The sequence below is a fragment of the Somniosus microcephalus genome, chromosome 12 (genome assembly GCF_052327205.1).
Source record: "Somniosus microcephalus isolate GS21.2 chromosome 12, FLI_Smic_1.0, whole genome shotgun sequence".
NCBI classification, from domain to species: Eukaryota; Metazoa; Chordata; class Chondrichthyes; order Squaliformes; family Somniosidae; genus Somniosus; species Somniosus microcephalus.
In genome coordinates, this window is record NC_140998.1 from 120,928,939 (window position 1) to 120,950,318 (window position 21,380).

Here is a 21,380-nt window from a genome sequence, read left to right on the forward strand (position 1 = left end):
TGTGACATCAGATTGTATACGTCAAGCTTTAACAATTACTACTTTAATGAGACACTTTAAAGCCTAACCTTACTATACATTATAATAAGGACACATAATAATCTATCTAATTAAGGTTTGTTATTTTTCACTTGGAACTTTCAATCCATATTCTTATGTTAACTATAACAGAAACATAAATTGATCAGAAAAGCTTAATAACAAAATTGGTCATTTTATTTTAAAGTGCAACAAGAAATATCTACAGACAATGCTTTTGATGGAAAGAAATAAAGTCGAGTAGGAAAATGTCGAGACATTCAAAAATTGTATTTATTGGAAAATAAAACAGCTTGCTACATTGATTACGACGACCAGTACTTTTCTTTTATATAAGACAAGGGCAAGTGTGAATCTTCCCAATAATGAGATTGGGAAGCATTTCAGGAGCATTTTTCAGCTGAAGTATTTCACACCTGTTTCATAAACACCTTACTAGATTGCATAAATAAAACCAAAATGAAAAGCAATAGCAGCAATACAGTAGCAGTATTCTTGAACAGAGCACACATTTACATATTCGGCCAACAGTAGGGAATTATTTTCTCTGTTCACCTTGTGGATTAAAATCGTAACATTTTTTATAAACAACAAGTTTACGATTTTGCCAAAAGAGGAAATCTTTGTGCAATGTTGCTAAATAATGTCTCACAGATTATACTGATTAGCACAGATTCACCAGACTGATACCTGGGTTGGCAGGAATGACGTATGAAGAGAGATTGGGTCGATTAGGCTTATATTCGCTAGAGTTTAGAAGAATAAGAGGGGATCTCAATGAAACTTATAAAATTTTAACAGGACTAGACAGACTAGATGCAGGAAGGATGTTCCCGATGGGGGAGTCCAGAACCAGGGGTCACAGTCTAAAGATAAGGGGTAAGCCATTTAAAACTGAGATGAGGAGGAATTTCTTCACCCAGAGAGTGGTGAACCTGTGGCATTCTCTACCACAGAAGGCAGTAGAGGCCAATTCATTAAATATATTCAAGAAGGAGTTAGATATATTTCTTAAGGCTAAAGGGATCAAGGGATATGGGGGGAAGGCAGGGACAGGGTACTGAGTTTGGATGATCAGCCATGATCTCATTGAATGGCGGAGCAGGCTCGAAGGGCCTACTCCTGCTACTATCTTCTATGTTTCTATGTTTCTATTATGCACTTGGATTATTAGTGATCTGTAGTTCAATGTTAAGAATCCTTTAAACAATGTAGTAAGAAATTGATTTTGCAAAGATGCAGAATTTTCTTTCACTTTCTTTGGTAATGAAATAGATGCTCTATTATCTCTTGCAGTTGATAACATTTTCAGGAACCAATACACTTGGAACTAAATTTCACAAGCTCTAATTAAGAACTACAAACATTTTACAATTGAATACAGTTTTAATGAAGTTTAAAGAAACATCCTTTTCTTTACTACACAATGCTAATTATGTCATGTTCAGAATTTTAGTTTTACAGATTAATAAAAAGTAGCAAATAAAAGTCTTTCCATTAACAAACCATATGTTTCATTTAGGAAATCAATAAATAGCTGTGGTAACAGGTAAAAAGAAATGAAGCAATTAAATTGATAAAGGAATATGCTCATGCCTCTTTACTTAATTAACTAAATGGCATTCATTACTGTTCAATCTTGCCAAACAAAATCACAAAGACATTTTGGTGAGATTTTTATACCACATCCTCACTCACAATTTTCTGCTTCAAGCTGGGATACACAGTTCCTTGGATGCTGGCAGTCATCCAGTATGTTGTTCATTTGGTCATTCTTTTAAGTGCAAGCCCAGACAGTAAGTGGGAACAGGTTATTTGACAATGAGAGACATCATAGTTGAGCCCAGTCCTGCTCTCACCCAGCATCCACACAGGAGTCACCAATTAGCAATCATAAGTGGCAGCTCAGGCTGATTGTCCCCCTTGCCAGCTCAAGGGCACTGAAGACAATTGCAGAACCCCTTCTGTTACCCTGCCTGAGATCAGTGAACTTAGCGCAGACCAAGGATTGTATCTGGGGCTATCATGCTCTCTATGGTTTAGTACCACACCAAACCATGAAGGGAGTTCAGAGATTTTGGTTTGATCTGTAAAGGCAATATAGTAAACAACTTTCACAACTATAATCCTACATATACTATGTTGTTTTGTTAAAATAATTCTAATTTGAATAACTATGATTTAAAAATATTTGTTGATATTCAAATGTCCAAACTGACATTTCTACAAAGTACATTCTTAACTCTAAAAGGTACAGTAAACATTATGTATCAACTTGTTTTGTTTTTTGTTAAATGAATAAAGCTGTAATGTCATCCACATGACACACATTCTATACAAAAATACATTAGATGTAAATGCTCAGACAATAGTTTTTGCTGAGCAAAATGTAATCAAGTGCTATGTACATATATTTGCATATTTTTCAATCCCATTAAGGAAAGATTGATATTTCTCCCTTCATATGTCTATTTGCATACATTAATTTGTCATGCAATATATGTTAGCTCTATAATAATTAAACTACTGCAGTTAATAATTGATACGCTTATCAATTACTCCATAAAAGGCGATGAATTAGGAAAGTAATGAAGAGGTTTTTATTAACTAAAGAACAGAGCATGCCTCTCGTGGCCAACTGGTTCCAAGAAGGAAGTGGGTTGCCGAAACACCCACCTTTATACCTGGTCATGTGGGCGGAGCCAGCTGAGGCATGCATTGGTACACAGTGCCAACCAGAGGTAACAATATGCAATAACGATAACAGTAGGATACAATAACAGTGGTTTACCACAATAATACAACTACCGATTTCAAATTTGTTAACTGGATATTACATTAATCTGCTAAAGTTAGAAAATATATATGTTTTTCCTCCCAAAGATTAAAGCTGCATTTCCCCTCAACTATTTTGCTTAGATCAATAGTGTTTACCAAAATAAATTTAAAAATTACAAGTACAGGAAACTTTGGTTTATCCGGAGGTTGTATGTCCGGAAACCTCGATCTACCGGCAGAAATCAGGAGCCGTTTTGTTAGGTTTTTTTTCTTCTCGTAGGTTTTTTTTCTTCTCGTGGCTTTTTTTTCAACAGTTGGCCTCTGCAAAGTCTCTCTGAAGCTGTTGCTAAGCTACAGAGACGCTTCTAAGGTACGGCCGACTGTTTAGAAGCTGTTGCTAAGCAACAGTGTTTGTTGCCAGATACGGAGCTGCAAATCTCCGTATGCTTCAACATTAACGCTGGTATGTCCGGCAGTTTTGATAGATCGGCAACAGCTCGGTCCCGTCGGTGCCGGATATAACAAAGTTTCCTGTAAATCCATTTGGGATTTGGGTATTGTAGAGTATAAAGTTATGCTGAATTGAATTTAGTTATTGCATTTTATCTCTATATTCATAATAATTCACTTTGTATTGTCATAACTTCCCTGCACTTTGGAGGATCAGAAATAGCATCCATCTTTCTAAGAACTAATCAAACATTTTATTTTAGTTGACTTTTTGGCCAGAACTTATTTGTTATGTCAGGTCTGCAGCGGTACAGAAAATAAAGTATTACCGAAAACAATCCTTTAAAATGTTTTAAAATAATGTTTGGAATAAGAACACAAGAAATGGGAGCAGGAGTAGGCCATTCGGCCCCTTGAGCCTGCTCTGCCATTCAATAAGATGATGGCTGATCCGATTTTGGCCTCAACTTCACTTTCCTGCCCACTCCCCATAACCCTTGATTCCCCTGTTTTTCAAAAATCTGTCTATCTGTCAGCCTCCGCAGCTCTCTGGGGTAGAGAATTCCAAAGATTCACAAACCTCAGAGAAGAAATTCCTCCTAATCTCCGTTTTAAATGGGTGACCCCTTATTCTGAAACTATGCCCCCTAGTTCTAGATTCCCCCATGAGGGGAAACATCCTCCCTGCATCTACCTTGTCGAGCCCCCTCAGAATCTTATATGTTTCAATAAGATCACCTCTCATTCTTCTAAACTTCAATGAGTATAGGCCCAACCTGCTCAACCTTTCCACATAAGACAACCTCTTCATCCCAGGAATTAACCTAGCGAATCGTCTCTGAACTGCCTCCAATGCAAGTATATCCTTCCTTAAGTAAGGCGACCAAAACTGTACGCAGTACTCCAGGTGCGGTCTCACCAACAGTTGTAACTTTTATACTCCATCCCCCTTGCAATAAAGGCCAATATTCTATTTGCCTTCCTAATTACGTGCTGTACCTGCATGCTAATTTTTTGTGTTTCATGTACGAGGACTCCCAGATCCCTGTGTACCACAGCATTCTGTAGTCTCTTGAGTTAAATAATATTTTGCTTTTTTATTCTTCCTACCAAAGTGGATAACCTCACATTTTCCCACATTATACTCCATCTGCCAAATCTTTGCCCACTCACTTAACCTATCTATACCCCTTTGCAGACTCTTTGTGTCCTCCTCACAATTTGATTTCCCACCTATCTTTGTATCATTAGCAAATTTGGCAACAGTACAGTCGGTCCCTTCACCCAATCATTAATATAAATTGTAAATAGTTGAGGCCCCAGCACTGATCCCTGTGGCACCCCACTAGTTACAGTTTGCCAACCGGAAAATTACCCATTTATTCCGACTCTCTGTTTTCTGTTAGTTAGCCAATCCTCTATCGAGTCTAATATATTACCCCTAACACCGTGAGCTCTTATCTTGTGCAGTAACCTTTTATGCGGCACCTTATCGACTGCCTTCTGGAAATCCAAATACACTACATCTACTGGTTCCCCTTTATCCACCCTGCTCGTTACATCCTCAAAGAACTCTAGTAAATTTGTCAAACACGACTTCCCTTTCATAAAACCATGTTGACTCTGCTTGATTGTATATGATTTTCTAAATGTCCTGCTATTACTTCCTTAATAATGACAGATGTTAGGCTAACTGGCCTATAGTTTCCTGCTTTCTGTCTCCCTCCTTTCTTGAATAGGGGAGTTACATTTGCGGTTTTCCTAGCAATTCAAATGATAGCCTTCTTAACATTCAATAAGAATTATAGCAAAACCTGCGGGTGAAGGAGCTTTAAGGCTTCCACATACTCAAATCCCAGAATATAAACAGTGAATTGTAAGGGCGATTTCAAAAATATTGTGGATCTTATGACCTGCAACATACTTTTCTTTATCATCAGATCGTTTAAAGAAATCTTTCTGAAGATGACTGAATGGACTCAATAAAAAAAAAATGCCAAGAGTGAGATTGGAGAGAACAACAAAACAGTCATCAAAATTAGAGATACGTTGTACCTTGAGCAGAAGTCTGTGATGGAATTTTGAAAATTGTAGAAGTTTTAGATCAAAAATGTAACAGGTTACTGGAAGTATGGAATAAAGCTGACATCAGGTTGTTAGATGCTGAATAGGCAGAGTGGCGTTAATTATTGTTGCTCCTGTATGCAGAGAAAAGAGATCCCAAGTAAATCCCTTATCTGAGGAAGGATGTTCTTGCCATGGAGGGAGTGCAGCAAAGATTCACCAGACTGATTCCTGGGATGGCAGGAATGATGTATGAGGAGGGATTGGGTTGATTGGGCTTATACTCGCTGGAGTTTAGAAGAATGAGAGGGGATCTCATTGAAACTTATAAAATTATAATAATAATAGAAAGTCCTACAAGAGAGGGGGCGGTACTGGACCTAATTCTGGGGAATGTAGCCGGGCAAGTGGTGGAAGTGTCAGTAGGAGAGCATTTTGGCGACAGTGACCATAATTCGGTGAGATTTAAGGTGGTCATGGAAAAAGACAAAGACGGCCCGGAAATAAGGGTTCTAAATTGGGGAAAGGCCGATTTTAATATAAGGCAGGATCTGGCCAAAGTGGACTGGGAGCAGCTACTTATAGGAAAATCCACATCAAAGCAGTGGGAGACTTTCAGAAGGGAAATAGAGAGAGTACAACGCCAACATGTTCCTGTAAAGGTCAAGGGTGGGACCAACAAGCAAAGGGAACCTTGGATGACAAGGGATATACAAAAATGCATTAGAAATAAAAGGGGGGCTTTTGGCAGTTACAAAAGACTAAAGACAGAAGAAGCCCTAGAGGAGTATAAAAAGTGCAGGGGCATACTTAAAAAAGAAATTAGGAGGGCGAGGAGGGGCCATGAAATAACACTGGCGAGCAAAATAAAGGAAAATCCTAAGATGTTTTATAAGTATATTAAGGGCAAGAGGATAACCAGGGAAAGGGTAGGGCCCATTAGGGACCAAAGTGGCAATCTGTGTGTAGAGCCAGAGGATGTAGGCGGGGTTTTAAATGAATTTTTTGCATCTGTGTTCACTATGGAGAAAGACGATGCAGACATAGAAATCGGGCAAGGGGACTGTGACATACTTGAACATATTAGCATCGAGAGGGAGGAGGTGCTAGCGGTTTTAGCGGGCCAAAAAGTGGATAAATCCCCAGGCCCAGACGAGATGTATCCCAGGCTGCTGTGGGAGGCAAGGGAGGAGATTGCAGGGGCTCTGACACTAATTTTCAGAACCTCTCTGGCCACAGGGGATGTACCAGAGGACTGGAGAACAGCTAACATAGTACCATTATTCAAGAAGGGTAGCAGGGATAAACCAGGGAATTACAGGCCAGTGAGTCTAACATCTGTGGTGGGGAAATTATTGGAAAAAATTCTGAGGGCCAAAATTAATCTCCACTTGGAGAGGCAAGGATTAATCGGGGATAGTCAGCATGGCTTTGTCAAGGGTAAATCATGTCTAACAAATCTGATCGAATTTTTCGAGGGGGTGACTAGTGGGGTGGATGAGGGAAATGCTGTGGATGTGGTTTACATGGACTTCAGTAAAGCTTTTGACAAAGTCCCGCATAGGAGACTGGTCAAGAAGGTAAGAGCCCATGGGATCCAGGGTGCCTTGGCGCGTTGGATCCTAAACTGGCTGAGTGGCAGGAGGCAGAGGGTGATGGTCGAAGGTTGCTTTTGTGACTGGAAGCCTGTGTCCAGTGGGGTACCTCAGGGATCGGTGCTGGGTCCCTTATTGTTTGTGATCTACATAAATGATTTGGATGAGAATGTAAAAGGTATGATCAGTAAGTTCGCAGATGACACGAAAATTGGTGGGGTGGTAAATTGCGAGGAGGAAAGCCTCCGGCTACAGGACGATATAGACGGGTTGGTCAGATGGGCGGAAAAGTGGCAAATGGAATTTAACCCTGAAAAGTGCGAGGTGATGCATTTTGGACGGACAAATAAGGCAAGGGAATACACAATGAGTGGTAGGACCCTAGGAAGTACAGAGGGTCAGAGGGACCTTGGTGTACATGTACATAGATCCCTGAAGGCAGCGGAGCAGGTAGATAAGGTGGTTAAAAAGGCATATGGGATACTTGCCTTCATTAGCCGGGGCATAGAATATAAGAGCAGGGAGGTTATGATGGAGCTGTACAAAACGCTGGTGAGGCCACAGCTGGAGTACTGTGTGCAGTTCTGGTCGCCTCACTATAGGAAGGATGTGATTGCTTTGGAGAGGGTGCAGAGAAGATTCACCAGGATGTTACCTGGGATGGAGCGCCTCAGCTATGAAGAGAGGCTGGACAGGCTGGAGTTGTTTTCCTTGGAGCAGAGAAGGCTGAGGGGGGACCTGATTGAGGTGTACAAAATAATGAGGGGCATCGATAGGGTAGATAAAGAGGAACTTTTCCCCTTAGTGGGGGGGTCAATAACAAGGGGGCATAGATTCAGGGTAAGGGGCAGGAGATTTAGAGGGGATTTGAGGAGGAACTTTTTCACCCAGAGGGTGGTTGGAATGTGGAACTCAATGCTTGAAAGGGTGGTGGAGGCAGGAACCCTCACAACATTCAAGAAGCATTTGGATGAGCACTTGAAATGCCATTGCATACAAGGCTATGGACCAAATGCTGGAAAATGGGATTAGACTGGACAGGGATGGATGGGCGGTGCAGACACGATGGGCCGAAGGGCCTCTTTCTGTGCTGTAAAACTCTATGACTCTATGACTCTATGACTAGACAGACTAGATGCAGGAAGGATGTTCCCGATGGCGGGGGAGTCCAGAACCAGGGGTCACAGTCTAAAGATAAGGGGTAAGCCATTTAGGACAGAGATGAGGAGGAATTTCTTCACCCAGAGAGTGGTGAACCTGTGGAATTCTCTACCACAGAAGGCAGTTGAGGCCAATTCATTAAATATATTCAAGAAGGAGTTAGATATATTTCTTAAGGCTAAAGGGATCAAGGGATATGGGGAGAAGGCAGGGACAGGGTACAGAATTTGGATGATCAGCCATGATCTCATTGAATGGCGGAGCAGGCTCGAGGGGCCGAATTGCCTACTCCTGCTCCTATCGTCTATGTTTCTATGTTTAATGCAAGGCCTTCATGAAAACAGAGAAAGGTATGGAAAAGAAAAATATGAACAGGGTTAAGAAAGGAAGACAGGGAGAGGGTGAATGACCTGCTGCATAAAGGATGGTACCTTTAAGTGGTGGTTGTAGATTTATCATGGATTTTTGCCAGCAGGAAATCTGGTTTCTGCAGAATTCCTAGCTTTCTCCTCATCGGTGCTAATACAAGATGAAAACATCCTAATGTGCACTGGCCAGACTTTAGGTCCTCTAGTCGTCATTTTCTTTCACTGTTGCCAGGAGACAAACTGGAGCCCTGCTGAGGGCAGGGCACTATCCAGACTAATAGTCACGGAGCAAACTTTTATGGGAGTGGCAGACAAAAGCCCAGTTTCCATCAGGTTGAGAGACAATGGGAAATTGGATAGTGGGGCAGTCGTGCTAACTCTGGCAACCTGCCAGACCCCAGAGCTTGCTGTGTACCACCAGAGCTCAAAATGTGGGAAAATGTTCAAGTTTGTTAAATATTATGCAACTGTTGGCAATGACACTGCTCCTGGATATTACCAACTGGAAAATCACTTCTGATGTGCTTTTTGAAGTTGAATGATTTCTTGGCAGAGATGAAAGAAAGAGAAACACCCACTGGGTATTGCCATGTTTTGGCACCAAGTCACATTCTTTCCCTGAATCTTCTGCTAAGTTTGTCTTTGCCTTGTTTTCCTAATAGGTTTCTATATGTACAGTAGGCCCTTTGTTTTTTGGGAGCCAATGTGCATTGTATTGAGGCGTATATTGTAGATAGTTTAACCAGTTTTAAGAGAGTTTGTGGTATGTTATAATGAGGTGCAGGAAGTATTGAACAGAATATAAAAATGGAAAAAAATGTTTACATTGTTACTGAATTTTGTAGCAGCTACAGCTGTAATATTATATCAGGGTATTTTAACGCGATTAAATTTTCAAGAACTTTGTGTCTAATTCTAATAGTTGTCCTGTAGTATTGTAATAGGCCTAAGTTCCAAAATAAATATCTTCCTGAAGGAATTTTAGTTTCCAGGATCCTCTTTGCTGGAATTCCATGGCATATACAATGATTAATTACAACTTTAAATAAGCATCTAAATCTCACTTGTGTGAGGGCAGAATACATACTTCCTGTGCCAGCTATAAACAAGAATGTATTACTGCCTTTTGGAATGAATGAAGGCTCTTTTGATGTCATCATGGGAATTAAAACCTCCTTGGTGGGTTGTCATAGAGAGATAAGCAATGTGAAGATGTATAAGTCTTTCAACAAGCATTCCTCAAATTTTGACTGCATACAAAGCATGAAGTCACAGGATTCTTTTTCTTGTAGATTTCCTTCAGTTGGTGGTCACACTTGCCTCCCTCTGGCGTAGTCTTTCTTTCTGTTTTGTAAGACAAATAAGCTTATTGTCATTTACAGCTCTCGTTTTTCAACTGCCTGTGAAATCCAAAATCCACATGAGCTTAATGAACAAGGTTACTTAGTAGATTTTGGAAAAGGTTACATTTTAAAATCTAAGACTAGAAAATTGCCTCTCAACTCAAAGCTGAACTTCGAATAGAAATAATTATTTTGCATTTTTGTATTACTCTTTGTTATTTTCCTTTTATGTTTTGTTCTCTTTTTAAGACCATGGGAGGACCACCCAGCATCAGGATCCTCTCCAAGCTGGAGCACCAAGCTCGCCACATCAGTGACCCCTTGAGACTGCCCAAATTGGAGATTTTGAGGCTGGGGGTGGGGGCGGGGGTGTGGGTGCAGTTATCTGAACAGGGTCTCTGACTATTACTTATATGCCTTCATGTACCTCAGACAAACACACATTCAACCAACTTGACATCTAGTTGCATTATGAAACCTCTCATCTGCTATTGTGCAGCCTGTCAGTGCTTGGCTACTGATTGTCCCTTTACGCTGGCAAATTCATTTCAATATAGATAAGTGTGAGGTGTTACATGTTGGTAGGAATAATAATGAGGCCACATATTACTAAAATATTAATAATTAAAAACACAAATCATTAAAAGTAGTGACGCCGGTTAATAGGCCATAAAAATGCAAACCAAGCACTGAGGATCATTTCTAGAGGTATAGGGTTAAAAATTCGATAGCCCCCAAAAAAGGGTCCTGTCTGCTAATTTAAATGACCATGGTGTGCAGCCCAGCACTAAACACGCTCTTGAGTGGCTGCACAGTCAGCAGAGGGCCCAAATTTGTACGAGGCTAGCGCCAATTAAAGCTAGCCTGCACCTCTTAAAGGGGAGGTACATTCTAGCTGCAGTAGGTACTGAAAGTCATTGTAGAGGAGTGTGCAATCTATAGGAAAAGTGAAGCTGGCACAACATGGCAGAGAGAAGGCTCCCAGACATTCTAATGCAGCACTCAAGGCCCTGGTGCAGGAGGTGGACAGGAGGAGAGATGACCTGTATCCACAGGGGCCAGGGGGCCCTCCAGACCAATGCTGAGAAGGGAATGGGAGCAGATAGCCATCATTGCCCATGCAAGCAGTGTAGCCCCGAGTTCCTAGGTGCAGTGCAGGGAGAAGCTTAATGACCTCACACGAGTGGTCAAGGTCAGTGACTTCATCTTCAAATGCCATATCCCACCATCTGCACCACTAGCCTCACAGGACCCTTTTTCGGGGGCTATCAAATTTTTAACCCTATACCTCTAGAAATGATCCTCAGTGCTTGGTTTGCATTTTTATGGCCTATTAACTGGTGTCACTACTTTTAATGATTTGTGTTTTTAATTATTAATATTTCAGTAATATGTGGCCTCATTATTATTCCTACCAACATGTAACACCTCACACTTATCTATATTGAAATGAATTTGCCAGCGTAAAGGGACAATCAGCCTCACATGCTGCTCAATTCACCACACCCCCATTATTCACCTACCAACAATCTCTAACAATCACGACTCATACATCACATTCATATGCTCCATCTCACCCTCACACACTTACCACTGCTGCAAGCCTCACACCCACATCTCACAGCTTGCACACACTGCCAGCTATTCAACCATAACAGCCACATCAGCCAAACACAGTGAACCACACTTACTGACACACTTCCCACTCTCTTGCAGGACAAGGTGACACAGAATTGTAGGCAGCAGCAGCTAACTGGAGAGGCGTGCCTCCATATACTGACCTCGCTCGAGGAGACGGTGCTCACCATAATTGGAGTGGCTGTGACTGAGGCCGTGGCCAGCGGCAGCACTGAAACCATCAAATATGATGGTATGCTCATACCTAATTGTCCTTCTCACATCCCACTTCCCCCTCATCCCACAATCTCTTCTAATTTACAAGCTGCAGATAATGTAAGTGTGCACCTCTTGCTTACCCCGCCCCCACCCCCGCTCCCCCTCACCACAACCCTATCCTTGTGCCTTTCTAATTTCAGAGGCCCAAGAATTCTAACCTGGCCAGACAGTGCTGCAAGAAGAGAGAGAGGACAGTGGTGATGATGAAAAAGAAACATCATCACGCGATCTGACAGTCACAGCCACCAGCTCAGATACTAGCATTGCGCGAACTTTAGAGGGTAGATTAGAGGCGGCATCTGCACATGGGGAGTCACCAGGCACGAGTGGGCTGCAGCCAGGGCAGGGGGAAAAGGTAGTGCAGGTGCCAGCTCCCCGGAGGGCAAGGTCGCACGCGAGTTCTGTTGCATGGGACTCAGATGAAGAACTCTCTCAGGGTGACAATATTTAGGGGGCTTGCAGGATGTCGCAGCAGTCCAGCAATCTGTCCTCCAGCAGATTACTAGAATTGCTGAGGCGCTGCCCTGGGGGAGTGGCAGTAGCTCTGTGGAGGACAGCATTCATCCTCCCACCACTGCCACTCCATAGTCTCCCCCACTGAAAGTCAGCAGTCTTCCACCAGCCATGCTGCAGCCACTGGGGTAGCACTGCATAGGAGTACTAGGACAGGCAAATGCACATGAAAGACAGGCACTAAGGGACTGCACAAGGGTGATTAGTTAACTTTTGAATTAAATATTGCAATGGTTTGATTCATAAAATTGGTTTGGAAAGTTTGTTTTGTGGTGGCTTTTTTGTAGCATTGTGGCCAAGAGGACGCTGTGATGGTCAGTAACAGAGGGAAGGTAAGATTTGAGACTGTTGGTGAATGGGGAATTGGGGTTGCGCTCACTGGTACTGCAGTCAGATGAGTTGATCACGGACAGGCCGGGCAGAAACGGGCTGTATTGGTTGCTTCCTCCCTTCCGCTTCCTCTTCCTCCTCCTCAGCTGGTCATCGTATGCCTGGTGGCAAGGGCTGTATCCTTATGATGGCGAGGTTATGCAGCATGCAGCAGAACACGATGAATCTTGAGATGCCCTTTGGTGAGTACTGCAGGACTCCTCCAGAGTGGTCCAGGTAGAGGAAACATTGTTTAAGAACGCCAATGGTCTGCTCCATCAGATTCCGTGTAGCAGCATGGCTTTCGTTACATGTATGCTGCCAACGTCTGCGTGGGTTGCATGGCAGAGCCATGAGCCAGGCCGTTAGTGGATAGGCCTTGTCGCTCAGTAGTCACCCTCCGGTTTGCTGTGGTGCCTCAAATGCTGATGGTACAGCAGACTGCTGCAGAATGAAGGCATCATGGCTGCTGACATGATATCGAGCATTATCTTGCACGATGCGCTGAGTATGGACACGCACCAGCTGGACATTGAGGGACTGGAATCCCTTCCTGTTGCGGTATATCTCTGGATTGAGATACGGCGTCTGCAAAGTGACGTGTATGCAGTCAATGGCACCCTGCACCATGGGGAAACCTGCTATTCTGGCGAAGCCGCATGCTCACTCCGCCTGCTTCTCTCTGGCAAGACAGAATGAAATGTATTCAGCTCTCTTTGCACACAGAGCCTCACTCACCTCCCTTATACAGGGGTGGATGGCGAACTGGGAGATGTTACAGATGTCGCCTGCTCCAGCCTGGAAGGAGCCTAACACAAAGAGGTGTGCTGCAGCTTGATGCAACTATGCAATTCTTTCCTCTAGATCTTTCTCAGCAGCAGACCATGCAGAACAACACATCTTTGAGGAAGACAATCCTTCTGAGGAGGCACCATTCTGCACTTAATCCCTCCAAAACATCACTGCAGGAGTTCCTCAGGGCAGTGTCCTAGGCCCAACCATCTTCAGCTGCTTCATCAATGATCACCCCTCCATCATAATGTCAAAGTTGGGATGTTCGCTGATGATTGCACAGTGTTTAGTTCCATTTGCAACTCCTCAGATAATGAAGCATGCCCGCATGCAGCAAGACCTGGACAACATTCAGGCTTGGATTGATAAGTGGCAAGTAACATTCGCGCCACACAAGTGCCAGGCAATTACCATGTCCAACAAGAGAGAGTCTAACCACCTCCCGTTGACATTCAACGACATTACCATCATCAGATCCCCCACCATCAACATCCTGGGGGGCCGCCATTGACCAGAAACTTAGCTGGACCAGCCACATAAATACTGTGGCAACAAGAGCAGGTCAGAGGCTAGGTATTCTGCGATGAGTGTCTCACCCCCTGACTCCCCAAAGCCTTTCCACAAGGCACAAATCATTAGTGTAATGGAATACTCTTCACTTTCTTAGATGAATGCAGTTCCAACAACACTCAAGAAGCTCGACACCAACTCGGACAAAGCATCCCGCTTGATTGGCACCCCACCCACCACCTTAAACATTCACCTCCTCCACCACTGGCGTACCGTGGCTGCAGTGTACCATTTACAAGATGCACTGCAGCGACTCACCAAGACTTCTTCGACAGCACCTCCCAAACCTGTGACCTCTACCACCTAGAAGAACAGGGGCATCAGGCTCATGGGAACACCGCCACCTCCAAGCTCCCCTCCAAATCACACACCATCCTGACTTGGAAGTATATCGTCAATCCTTCATCGCTGCTGGGTCAAAATTCTGGAACTCCCTACCTAACAGCACTGTGGGAATACCTTCACCACGTGGACTGCAGTGGTTCATGAAGGCAGCTCACCACCACCTTCTCAAGGGCAATTAGGGATGGGCAATAAATCAGCGATGCCCACATCCCGTGAATGAATAATAATAAAAAAAAACACCATCACAGAGATTGGAGATTAGACAGTGAGTTACAGAGGCCTGGTGATGCACTCAGCATGGGTGAGCAGGAACAGGTAGTAGTGACAGGGACATCCCAGGAGACAGCTTGCTGGAGGACAAGGTTCTCTCCCAGCTCTGCTGGGCTGGATGGCGATGTGGACTTCAAGGGCCCAGCTATGAAAAGAAAACTGTGTACAAGCAGCTTTATATGGTATTGGAAGGCCTGCCAAGAAGTTTTAGCACCATGGCTGAAAGTGTGGAGGAGTCTGCATCCAACATGTTTGGTGTCATCTCACACGGCATTGCCATTCTGCAGTCAATCTTGGATGGTGTTGCCAGCTCCAAGGATAATTTAGCTGAGTCCTCACAATAGAAGTCAATGTTACCAGCCTTCGCAGCTTTGGTGGAAGCTTAAACAGTTGCCATCTGCAGTCTGCTCTCCCTCAGATCAATGACCTGATAAACCTCAGGCACATGGGAATGGCAGTGGCGCAACAGGAGTGATACATGATGCCCTCTTTCAGGATGTCATCAGAACGTCTGCTCCCTTACCACTCCCTCAATTAATACCTGCACTGGTGCCAGTAAAAGCCAGCTGGACCAGACTTGACCGGCAGCAGCCATAGTGCAGAAAGCTGCAGTTGAGCACTCGCCGGATCGAGCACCCAGAAGTTGATGGCCATGAGCATCTCACAGACCCCAACATGAGCAACAGCAGGCTTCCACCAGCTTTGCTGAAGCCACTAGGGTGGTGGGGCAGGGGGTAGACAACTTGTAGGAGTAGTAGAGTTAGTAAATCTGTTAAGGAAGGCACATTGGATTGACACTTGGGCGAGAGATGAATTCAACGCAATTATTGTGTTTGCCATTAAATTAATCACCTTTGTCAACTTTGGCACTTTGGTCTGCAGTGTCTGTGAACAGCAGCTTCTGAGTGCACTCTCACTATGACACTGATAGAAAAGTTGTCTGAATGGTTTCAATGTTCTTTAATGTAGCTTTAAAGGAGTGGTGAAGGGATAACAAAGGCTATTGGCCCAGAAATTCAGGTCCCCACGCGTGAGTACACGCTGGGTACTCACGCGTAGGCCCAACGAAAGTGCCGGTTTCGTGCATGCACTGCGCATGCGCGGGAAACTGGAACTTCCGTTCCCTTGAAAGAAGGGGTTGACAGGTGGAACGCGTGTGCCGGAGAGGCAGCGCGTGCGCATCGAACTTACATTTTTTTTGCAGGGTTCTCCAAGAGGGTAAGTCTCCAGCAGTTACACTTTTAAAAAGCAGGTGCAAAGCCTGCTTTTAACAAGGTAAGTGGTGAATTAATTAAAATTAAAACATTTTTTCCACAGGTTTATTATTCGCTGCTCACGATGCGGTCTCCTCTACATTGGGGAGACCAAACGCAGATTGGGTGACCGCTTTGCGGAACACCTCCATTCAGTCCGTAAGGGTGACCCCGAGTTTCCGGTCGCCTGTCATTTTAATTTACCGCTCCATTCCCACTCGGACCTCACTGTCCTCGGCCTCTTGCATTGTTCCACGGAAGCTCAACGTAAACTCGAGGAACAGCACCTCATCTTCCGATTAGGCACTTTGCAGCCTTCCGGACTCAATATCGAGTTCAACAATTTCAGATCATAACCTTGGCCCCTATTACATTTTTACTTATATTTTTTATCCAACCCTTTGTTTTGGTTGTTCCCTCCCCCCCCCCTTTCCTTTTTTTTCTCTCTCCCACATGGCAGCTGTCTCTCATTCTGCCAGAACATTTCACACCTAATCTCAGCCGTCTTTTGTCTCCACTAGTCCTATCACCATCTCGTCTCGTTTTGAATACCTCTTAATGTCTCTCCACTTCTTTTGTTCTCTCCCAGCCCTGCCTTTCGATCTATTTCATTTCCTTTCTAGTTTTGAAAAAGGGTTAGACCCGAAACGTCAACTCTAATTTCTCTCCACGGATGTTGCCTGGCCTGCTGAGTTTTTCCAACATTTTCTGTTGTTATTTAAGTTTATTTTTAGCCCCGTTAGAAAATGTAATTAATTTTTTCAAAATTTTAAATTATTGTTTAAAATAGCTATTTCATGTAATTTATAGTTATTTTAAAAATGTGATGTTTAAAAAAAAAATTATTTGAAGTTTTAGTTATGTTTTGGGGCTTATAGTTTTTATAGGTTTGACAGCTCTTCCTGTCAAATTTATGAATGAAGCATTCCCTGCTACCATTGGCTCTCCATGGCCCACGTGATCCCAGGGGTCGCTTTGAACTAACTGTGCCCCTGGGATACGCAAGCACTGCGCGCCGGCAGTTGGAGCAGGCCCAGGATCGGAATACCACACGGGCCCACAGCACAAGGTAAGTGCAGGTCAGAGGCTTGCACCCCCAGGAAGCCTCTGACCCGAATTTCTGGGCCATTAATGCAAAGGGGCTTTGTGTCACTACTCAGGAAAGGGGAAAGTGCAGGTCACCGGAAGCACTATTCTATCAACTGATCCCTGGCTTATCTGGGTGCAATGTGTTGTGCTCAATGATGTTCCTGGTGGTTCCATGGTACTGATTGTACCTCAGCTGTTCAGTTGTGGTGGGATTCCGGAGAGGTCGTCAGCCATGTGTGCAGGGGGTGGCTGTTGTTCCCAAGTAGCCATCCTCTTACATTCCTGGATGGGTGGAATAGTGGGGGGATGGATGAGTGTTGCAGGATGAAGCTGTTGTAACAGCTTCTTGCAAAACTGGCACAGATGTGCATGATCCTTCTGTGGTGATTACATACCAGTTGGACATTAATGTGTGATAGCCCTTTTTAACAAAAGCTGTTGGCCCACCTTCTGGCACCTTGGATGTGTGAGTGCAGTCTATAATGCCCTGGACATGAGGGAAGCAAGCCACTGCTGCAAATCTTGGATCTCTCTCATTTTGAGTGTTGGCATCCATGGGAAAAGTGATATATTGGTTGGCCATGACAAATAGGGCATTGGTGAGCTGCTTGATGAAGCCGTGCACTGCAGACTGGGAGATGTGGGTGATGTCCCCTGTAACCGCCTGGAAGGAGCCTGAGGCAACAATGTTAAGGGCGGTGGTGACTTTGACTGGGCCAGGAGGCAGCAGGTCCTGATGCAGGAGGCTGCATAGATCAGCGACAGTCTGCCTGGTGAAGCACAGCCTCCTGATGCAGGGCTCCTCAGTCATATGCAGGAATGTGCATCTTGGCCTAGAGACCCTGTGGGCTGGGTAAGGCCTCCTATGGACAGCCTCCTCACCGGCTGTCTTCTAACAGCGCCCCCCCCCCCCCACCGCTCAACCTGGTAGTTGAGGCTGCTGCTCCTCTTCCTTCAACGTTTCCTTCATTCAAAGCAATGAAAAAAAATGGCACCTATGATAAGCTGTGAGAGCTTAATCAGAGTAAGGCAAAAAAAAACGGTAATAATCAATCTCCACGCTAAACAAGCCCTTAGAAATCCACTAAACACAATAGCACATAGGTCCCTGTGATCTGAGTGCCTAGAGTGGAGAGCTCCTTTAAGTAGTAAGTCAGTCAGTGTCTGAAGTCAATCCCGCAAGATTTTATTCAGTGGGTTGGCCGTTGGGCTGTGTGCTTCTGATGCTGAAGTCTTAATTACATCATAGAACGCTGGTTTGCATGCATTCATGAGGCACCCTTCTGCGCCTTGGCCACCTCAACGCAGTGAGCACTTAAAATGCGTCCAGCGGGGTTACAGCAGGAACTGGGTGGTAGGTGAAATTAGTTGATTTTAACGCTGCCCCAGTCTCACCTGGCAGCTGGGTTAAAATTCACCCATACACTGCATGGCTTACAAAATTAAGTGACTTTATTGTATGATTGCCAGGTTGATTTGAGCTCTTCCTGTTAGTATGCTGTCTCTAGACTGATTATGCTGTGCTCCACACTATTTTATGGTACAAACTGTCCAGTATTAGGCACATGTTCAAACACTGGAGCATGTATTTACCAGAATTTAGTCACACAAAACAATTCAATTCTAAAGTCCTAACAGTTTACCTTGATTATCAGAACAGGGCTATAATTAACTAGAACATTCTGTAACCAAAGGAAATCAGTTCTGCCACAACAGTTACTAATATTCCCTAAACTGCAATAAGCAGCACTCCTTAGCACACAATACATTACAATGTTTGAAATTTATAGTAGATAATTCAAAGATATTGGATAAAAAATATATAATTCTGTTATATCAATAGGTTAAAATAATTGCTTGTAACCAGACAGGCATATAACTTAACCATGTAAAAAGTAACATTTGGATCCGATACTAAATGCATCTATCAGGACAGCCCTCAAAATTTGTTTACTTCAAGAAATAAATTTATATTGTACCTTTCACAACCACAGATCGTCCCAAAGTGCTTTACAGTCAATTAAGTATTTTCTTGAAGTGTATTCACTATTGTAATTACTTCAGGACTACATGCTTGTGGATTCAACCGAATATTGATCAATGTCTCCAACTGGGGTGACATTACATCACATTGATAAAGTACCTCAATATATCTAGTAACATACAACATAAAAAACTGAAACCAAAGCTTGTATTACCTGGTATATTAAAAATACACTGTACACTAATACGGCCTGAGCTCTTATACCAAAAATATCTCTGCTGATCTTCGATGGTTCTTAGGTTGTTTTACACCACAGCACAAGAGGAGGCCATTCTGCCCATGTGCTTATGCTGGCATCAGCTCTTCAACTGGTGCTATCTACTGTGATCCATTTTTCCAGTCCTTTCTCCGTATCCTCTTATATTTTTCTTTTTCAAATGATGTTATGGCCTTTGCCTCAAAAGTTACTTGTGCTAAAACATTTCATGTTCTAATTAGCCTCTGTGTGAACAAAACCTTTACTTCTCCCTTCATTCTTCTAGTGATAATCCTGAGTTTATGCTTCCTTTTTACTGAATTGTCAACCAGCGAAATAGTGTTTCACCATTTATCCTATCAAAACCTTCTGTAATTTTGAAAATCTCCATTTTAACTTCCCTTAACCATTTCCGTTCCAGCGAAAAGCCCCCACATTTTTCTTCAGACTACAATTTCTCATTCCTGGTCTCATTCTGGAGAATCTTCATTGGATTTTTCCATGGCTCTATTAGTTTTTCCATATGAGGAGCCTAGATTGCAAGTATTGTTTTATACAAATTCAACACCACTTCTTCACCTTAAATACCTCGATATATAACATTTATATATAAATTAGCAGGATGTTGTATTTTTGAATACAAATTGGATTTTTAGCACCTTATTTTGTATACTGTAATTGTCACCAAACAGCTGCAAAGATAAATATATAGATTACTAGTAATAACAATCTTACCAGGCTGTTAGGATTTGTTTTCTTTGTTTCAACTTTCTTTTCAGAAGTTATCTTCTTTACAGATTGTTGAGCCTCCTTCAACCTGAAATAAGTTCAGAAGAAACTAATCATTTGCATTTCAATTTATTGTCTATGTTTTAATCAACTATGGAGGAATATTTCAGTTGTTCACTATTTATAACCAAATTGTAAATGCAGATGTAATGCCTGTGTTTACAATTTTGCTGCAAATAATGACCATCTCTCCTCCAAATCATTACATTGCAATTTATGTACAATTTGAAGCATTACATTTAAACTTGGCAATAAGACCAATTTTCTGAATCTTAATCAGCCCTATTACATGCTAAACACAAAGCTCAACCTTTAATTAATCATATTATTCAATTAAATTTGGGGTTATTTGAATTTAAATAGCAAAGATAACATTGGGAGAAAAGGCATATTGGGACTTTAGCATCCACTGCGTCTTGTATCCTCCTCATTTTATGGCATATAAGGAATAGGCTCGAGACCAAACACATCTTCCCCTCCCCTCCCCTTTCAGCATTTCAAAGGGACTGCTCCCTCCGCAACACCCTGGTGCACTCCTCAATCAGCCCCCAATACGCCACTCCCCTTCCGATAGCACCTTCCCGTGCAAGCGCAGGAGATGCAACACCTGCCCTTTTACCTCCTCCCTTCCCACCGTCCAGGGCCCCAAACACTACTTCTAGGTGAAACAGCGATTTACTTGTACTTCTTGCATTTTAGTTATACTGTATTCGCTGCTCACGATGCGGTCTCCTTTAAATTGGGGAGACCAAACACAGATTGGGGTGACCGCTTTGCGGAACACCTCCGTTCAGCCCGCAAGAGTTACCCTGAGCTTCCGGTCGCTTGTCATTTAAATTTTCCGCCCCACTCCCACTCTGACCTCTCTGTCCTTGGCCACCTATACTATTATAATGAAACTCAATGTCAGCTCGAGGAACAGCACCTCATCTTTCAATTAGGCACTTTACAGCCTTCTGGACTCAGCATTGAGTTCAAAAATTTCAGACCATAACCTCTGCCCCCATTTTTTTTTGGACGGCACCTGTTGCTGATGATTCTGCTATTCTCATTTACACCTCCTCTCGACCCATCTTTTGGTTTTTTACTTGTCCCATTACCATCTCCTAGCACCATCATCCCTTTTGTCATTTAATCTCTCCTGCCTTCCTGAGCAAAGCAAACCTGATGACGCTGACAGTTATGCATGAAGGAACAGTGTGCAACTGAAAGGTGTTCTCGAAAGGTAGGAGATGGGCAATTCTATTGATTTTAACTATAAAAAGCTTAGAATGTTTGCGCCTTCCTTGCTGGCTCATCATTATGACAACATTCAAATACTGTAATTTAACGGGTAATTTCTTTTGCAAAGTTAGGGCAAAATTCAAAGTCAAAATAATCAGATGGTTTGATTTTTAAGGAACCTGTTACTTTTTTAAGAGACAGGCCTAGAAATTCAGTATAGCCACATTTTGGG

General features: G+C 43.1%; 1 protein-coding gene across 4 annotated transcripts in view; it reads right to left on the reverse strand.

Annotated features, from left to right (window-relative positions):
- Positions 1-294: 294 nt before the first annotated feature.
- LOC147109492 (formin-1-like) overlaps positions 295-21,380 on the reverse strand; it is a 706,352-nt gene continuing 685,266 nt past the window's right edge. For all 4 annotated transcript variants that reach the window (XM_086003485.1, XM_086003484.1, XM_086003488.1 and 1 more), the window contains 2 exons: positions 19,871-19,952; positions 295-9,799 (listed from right to left, as the gene is read on the reverse strand). In XM_086003485.1, the coding sequence (XP_085859611.1) occupies positions 9,755-9,799; positions 19,871-19,952 (127 nt within the window). In that variant the 3' untranslated portion in view covers positions 295-9,754. The remainder of the gene's footprint in view (positions 9,800-19,870; positions 19,953-21,380) is intronic.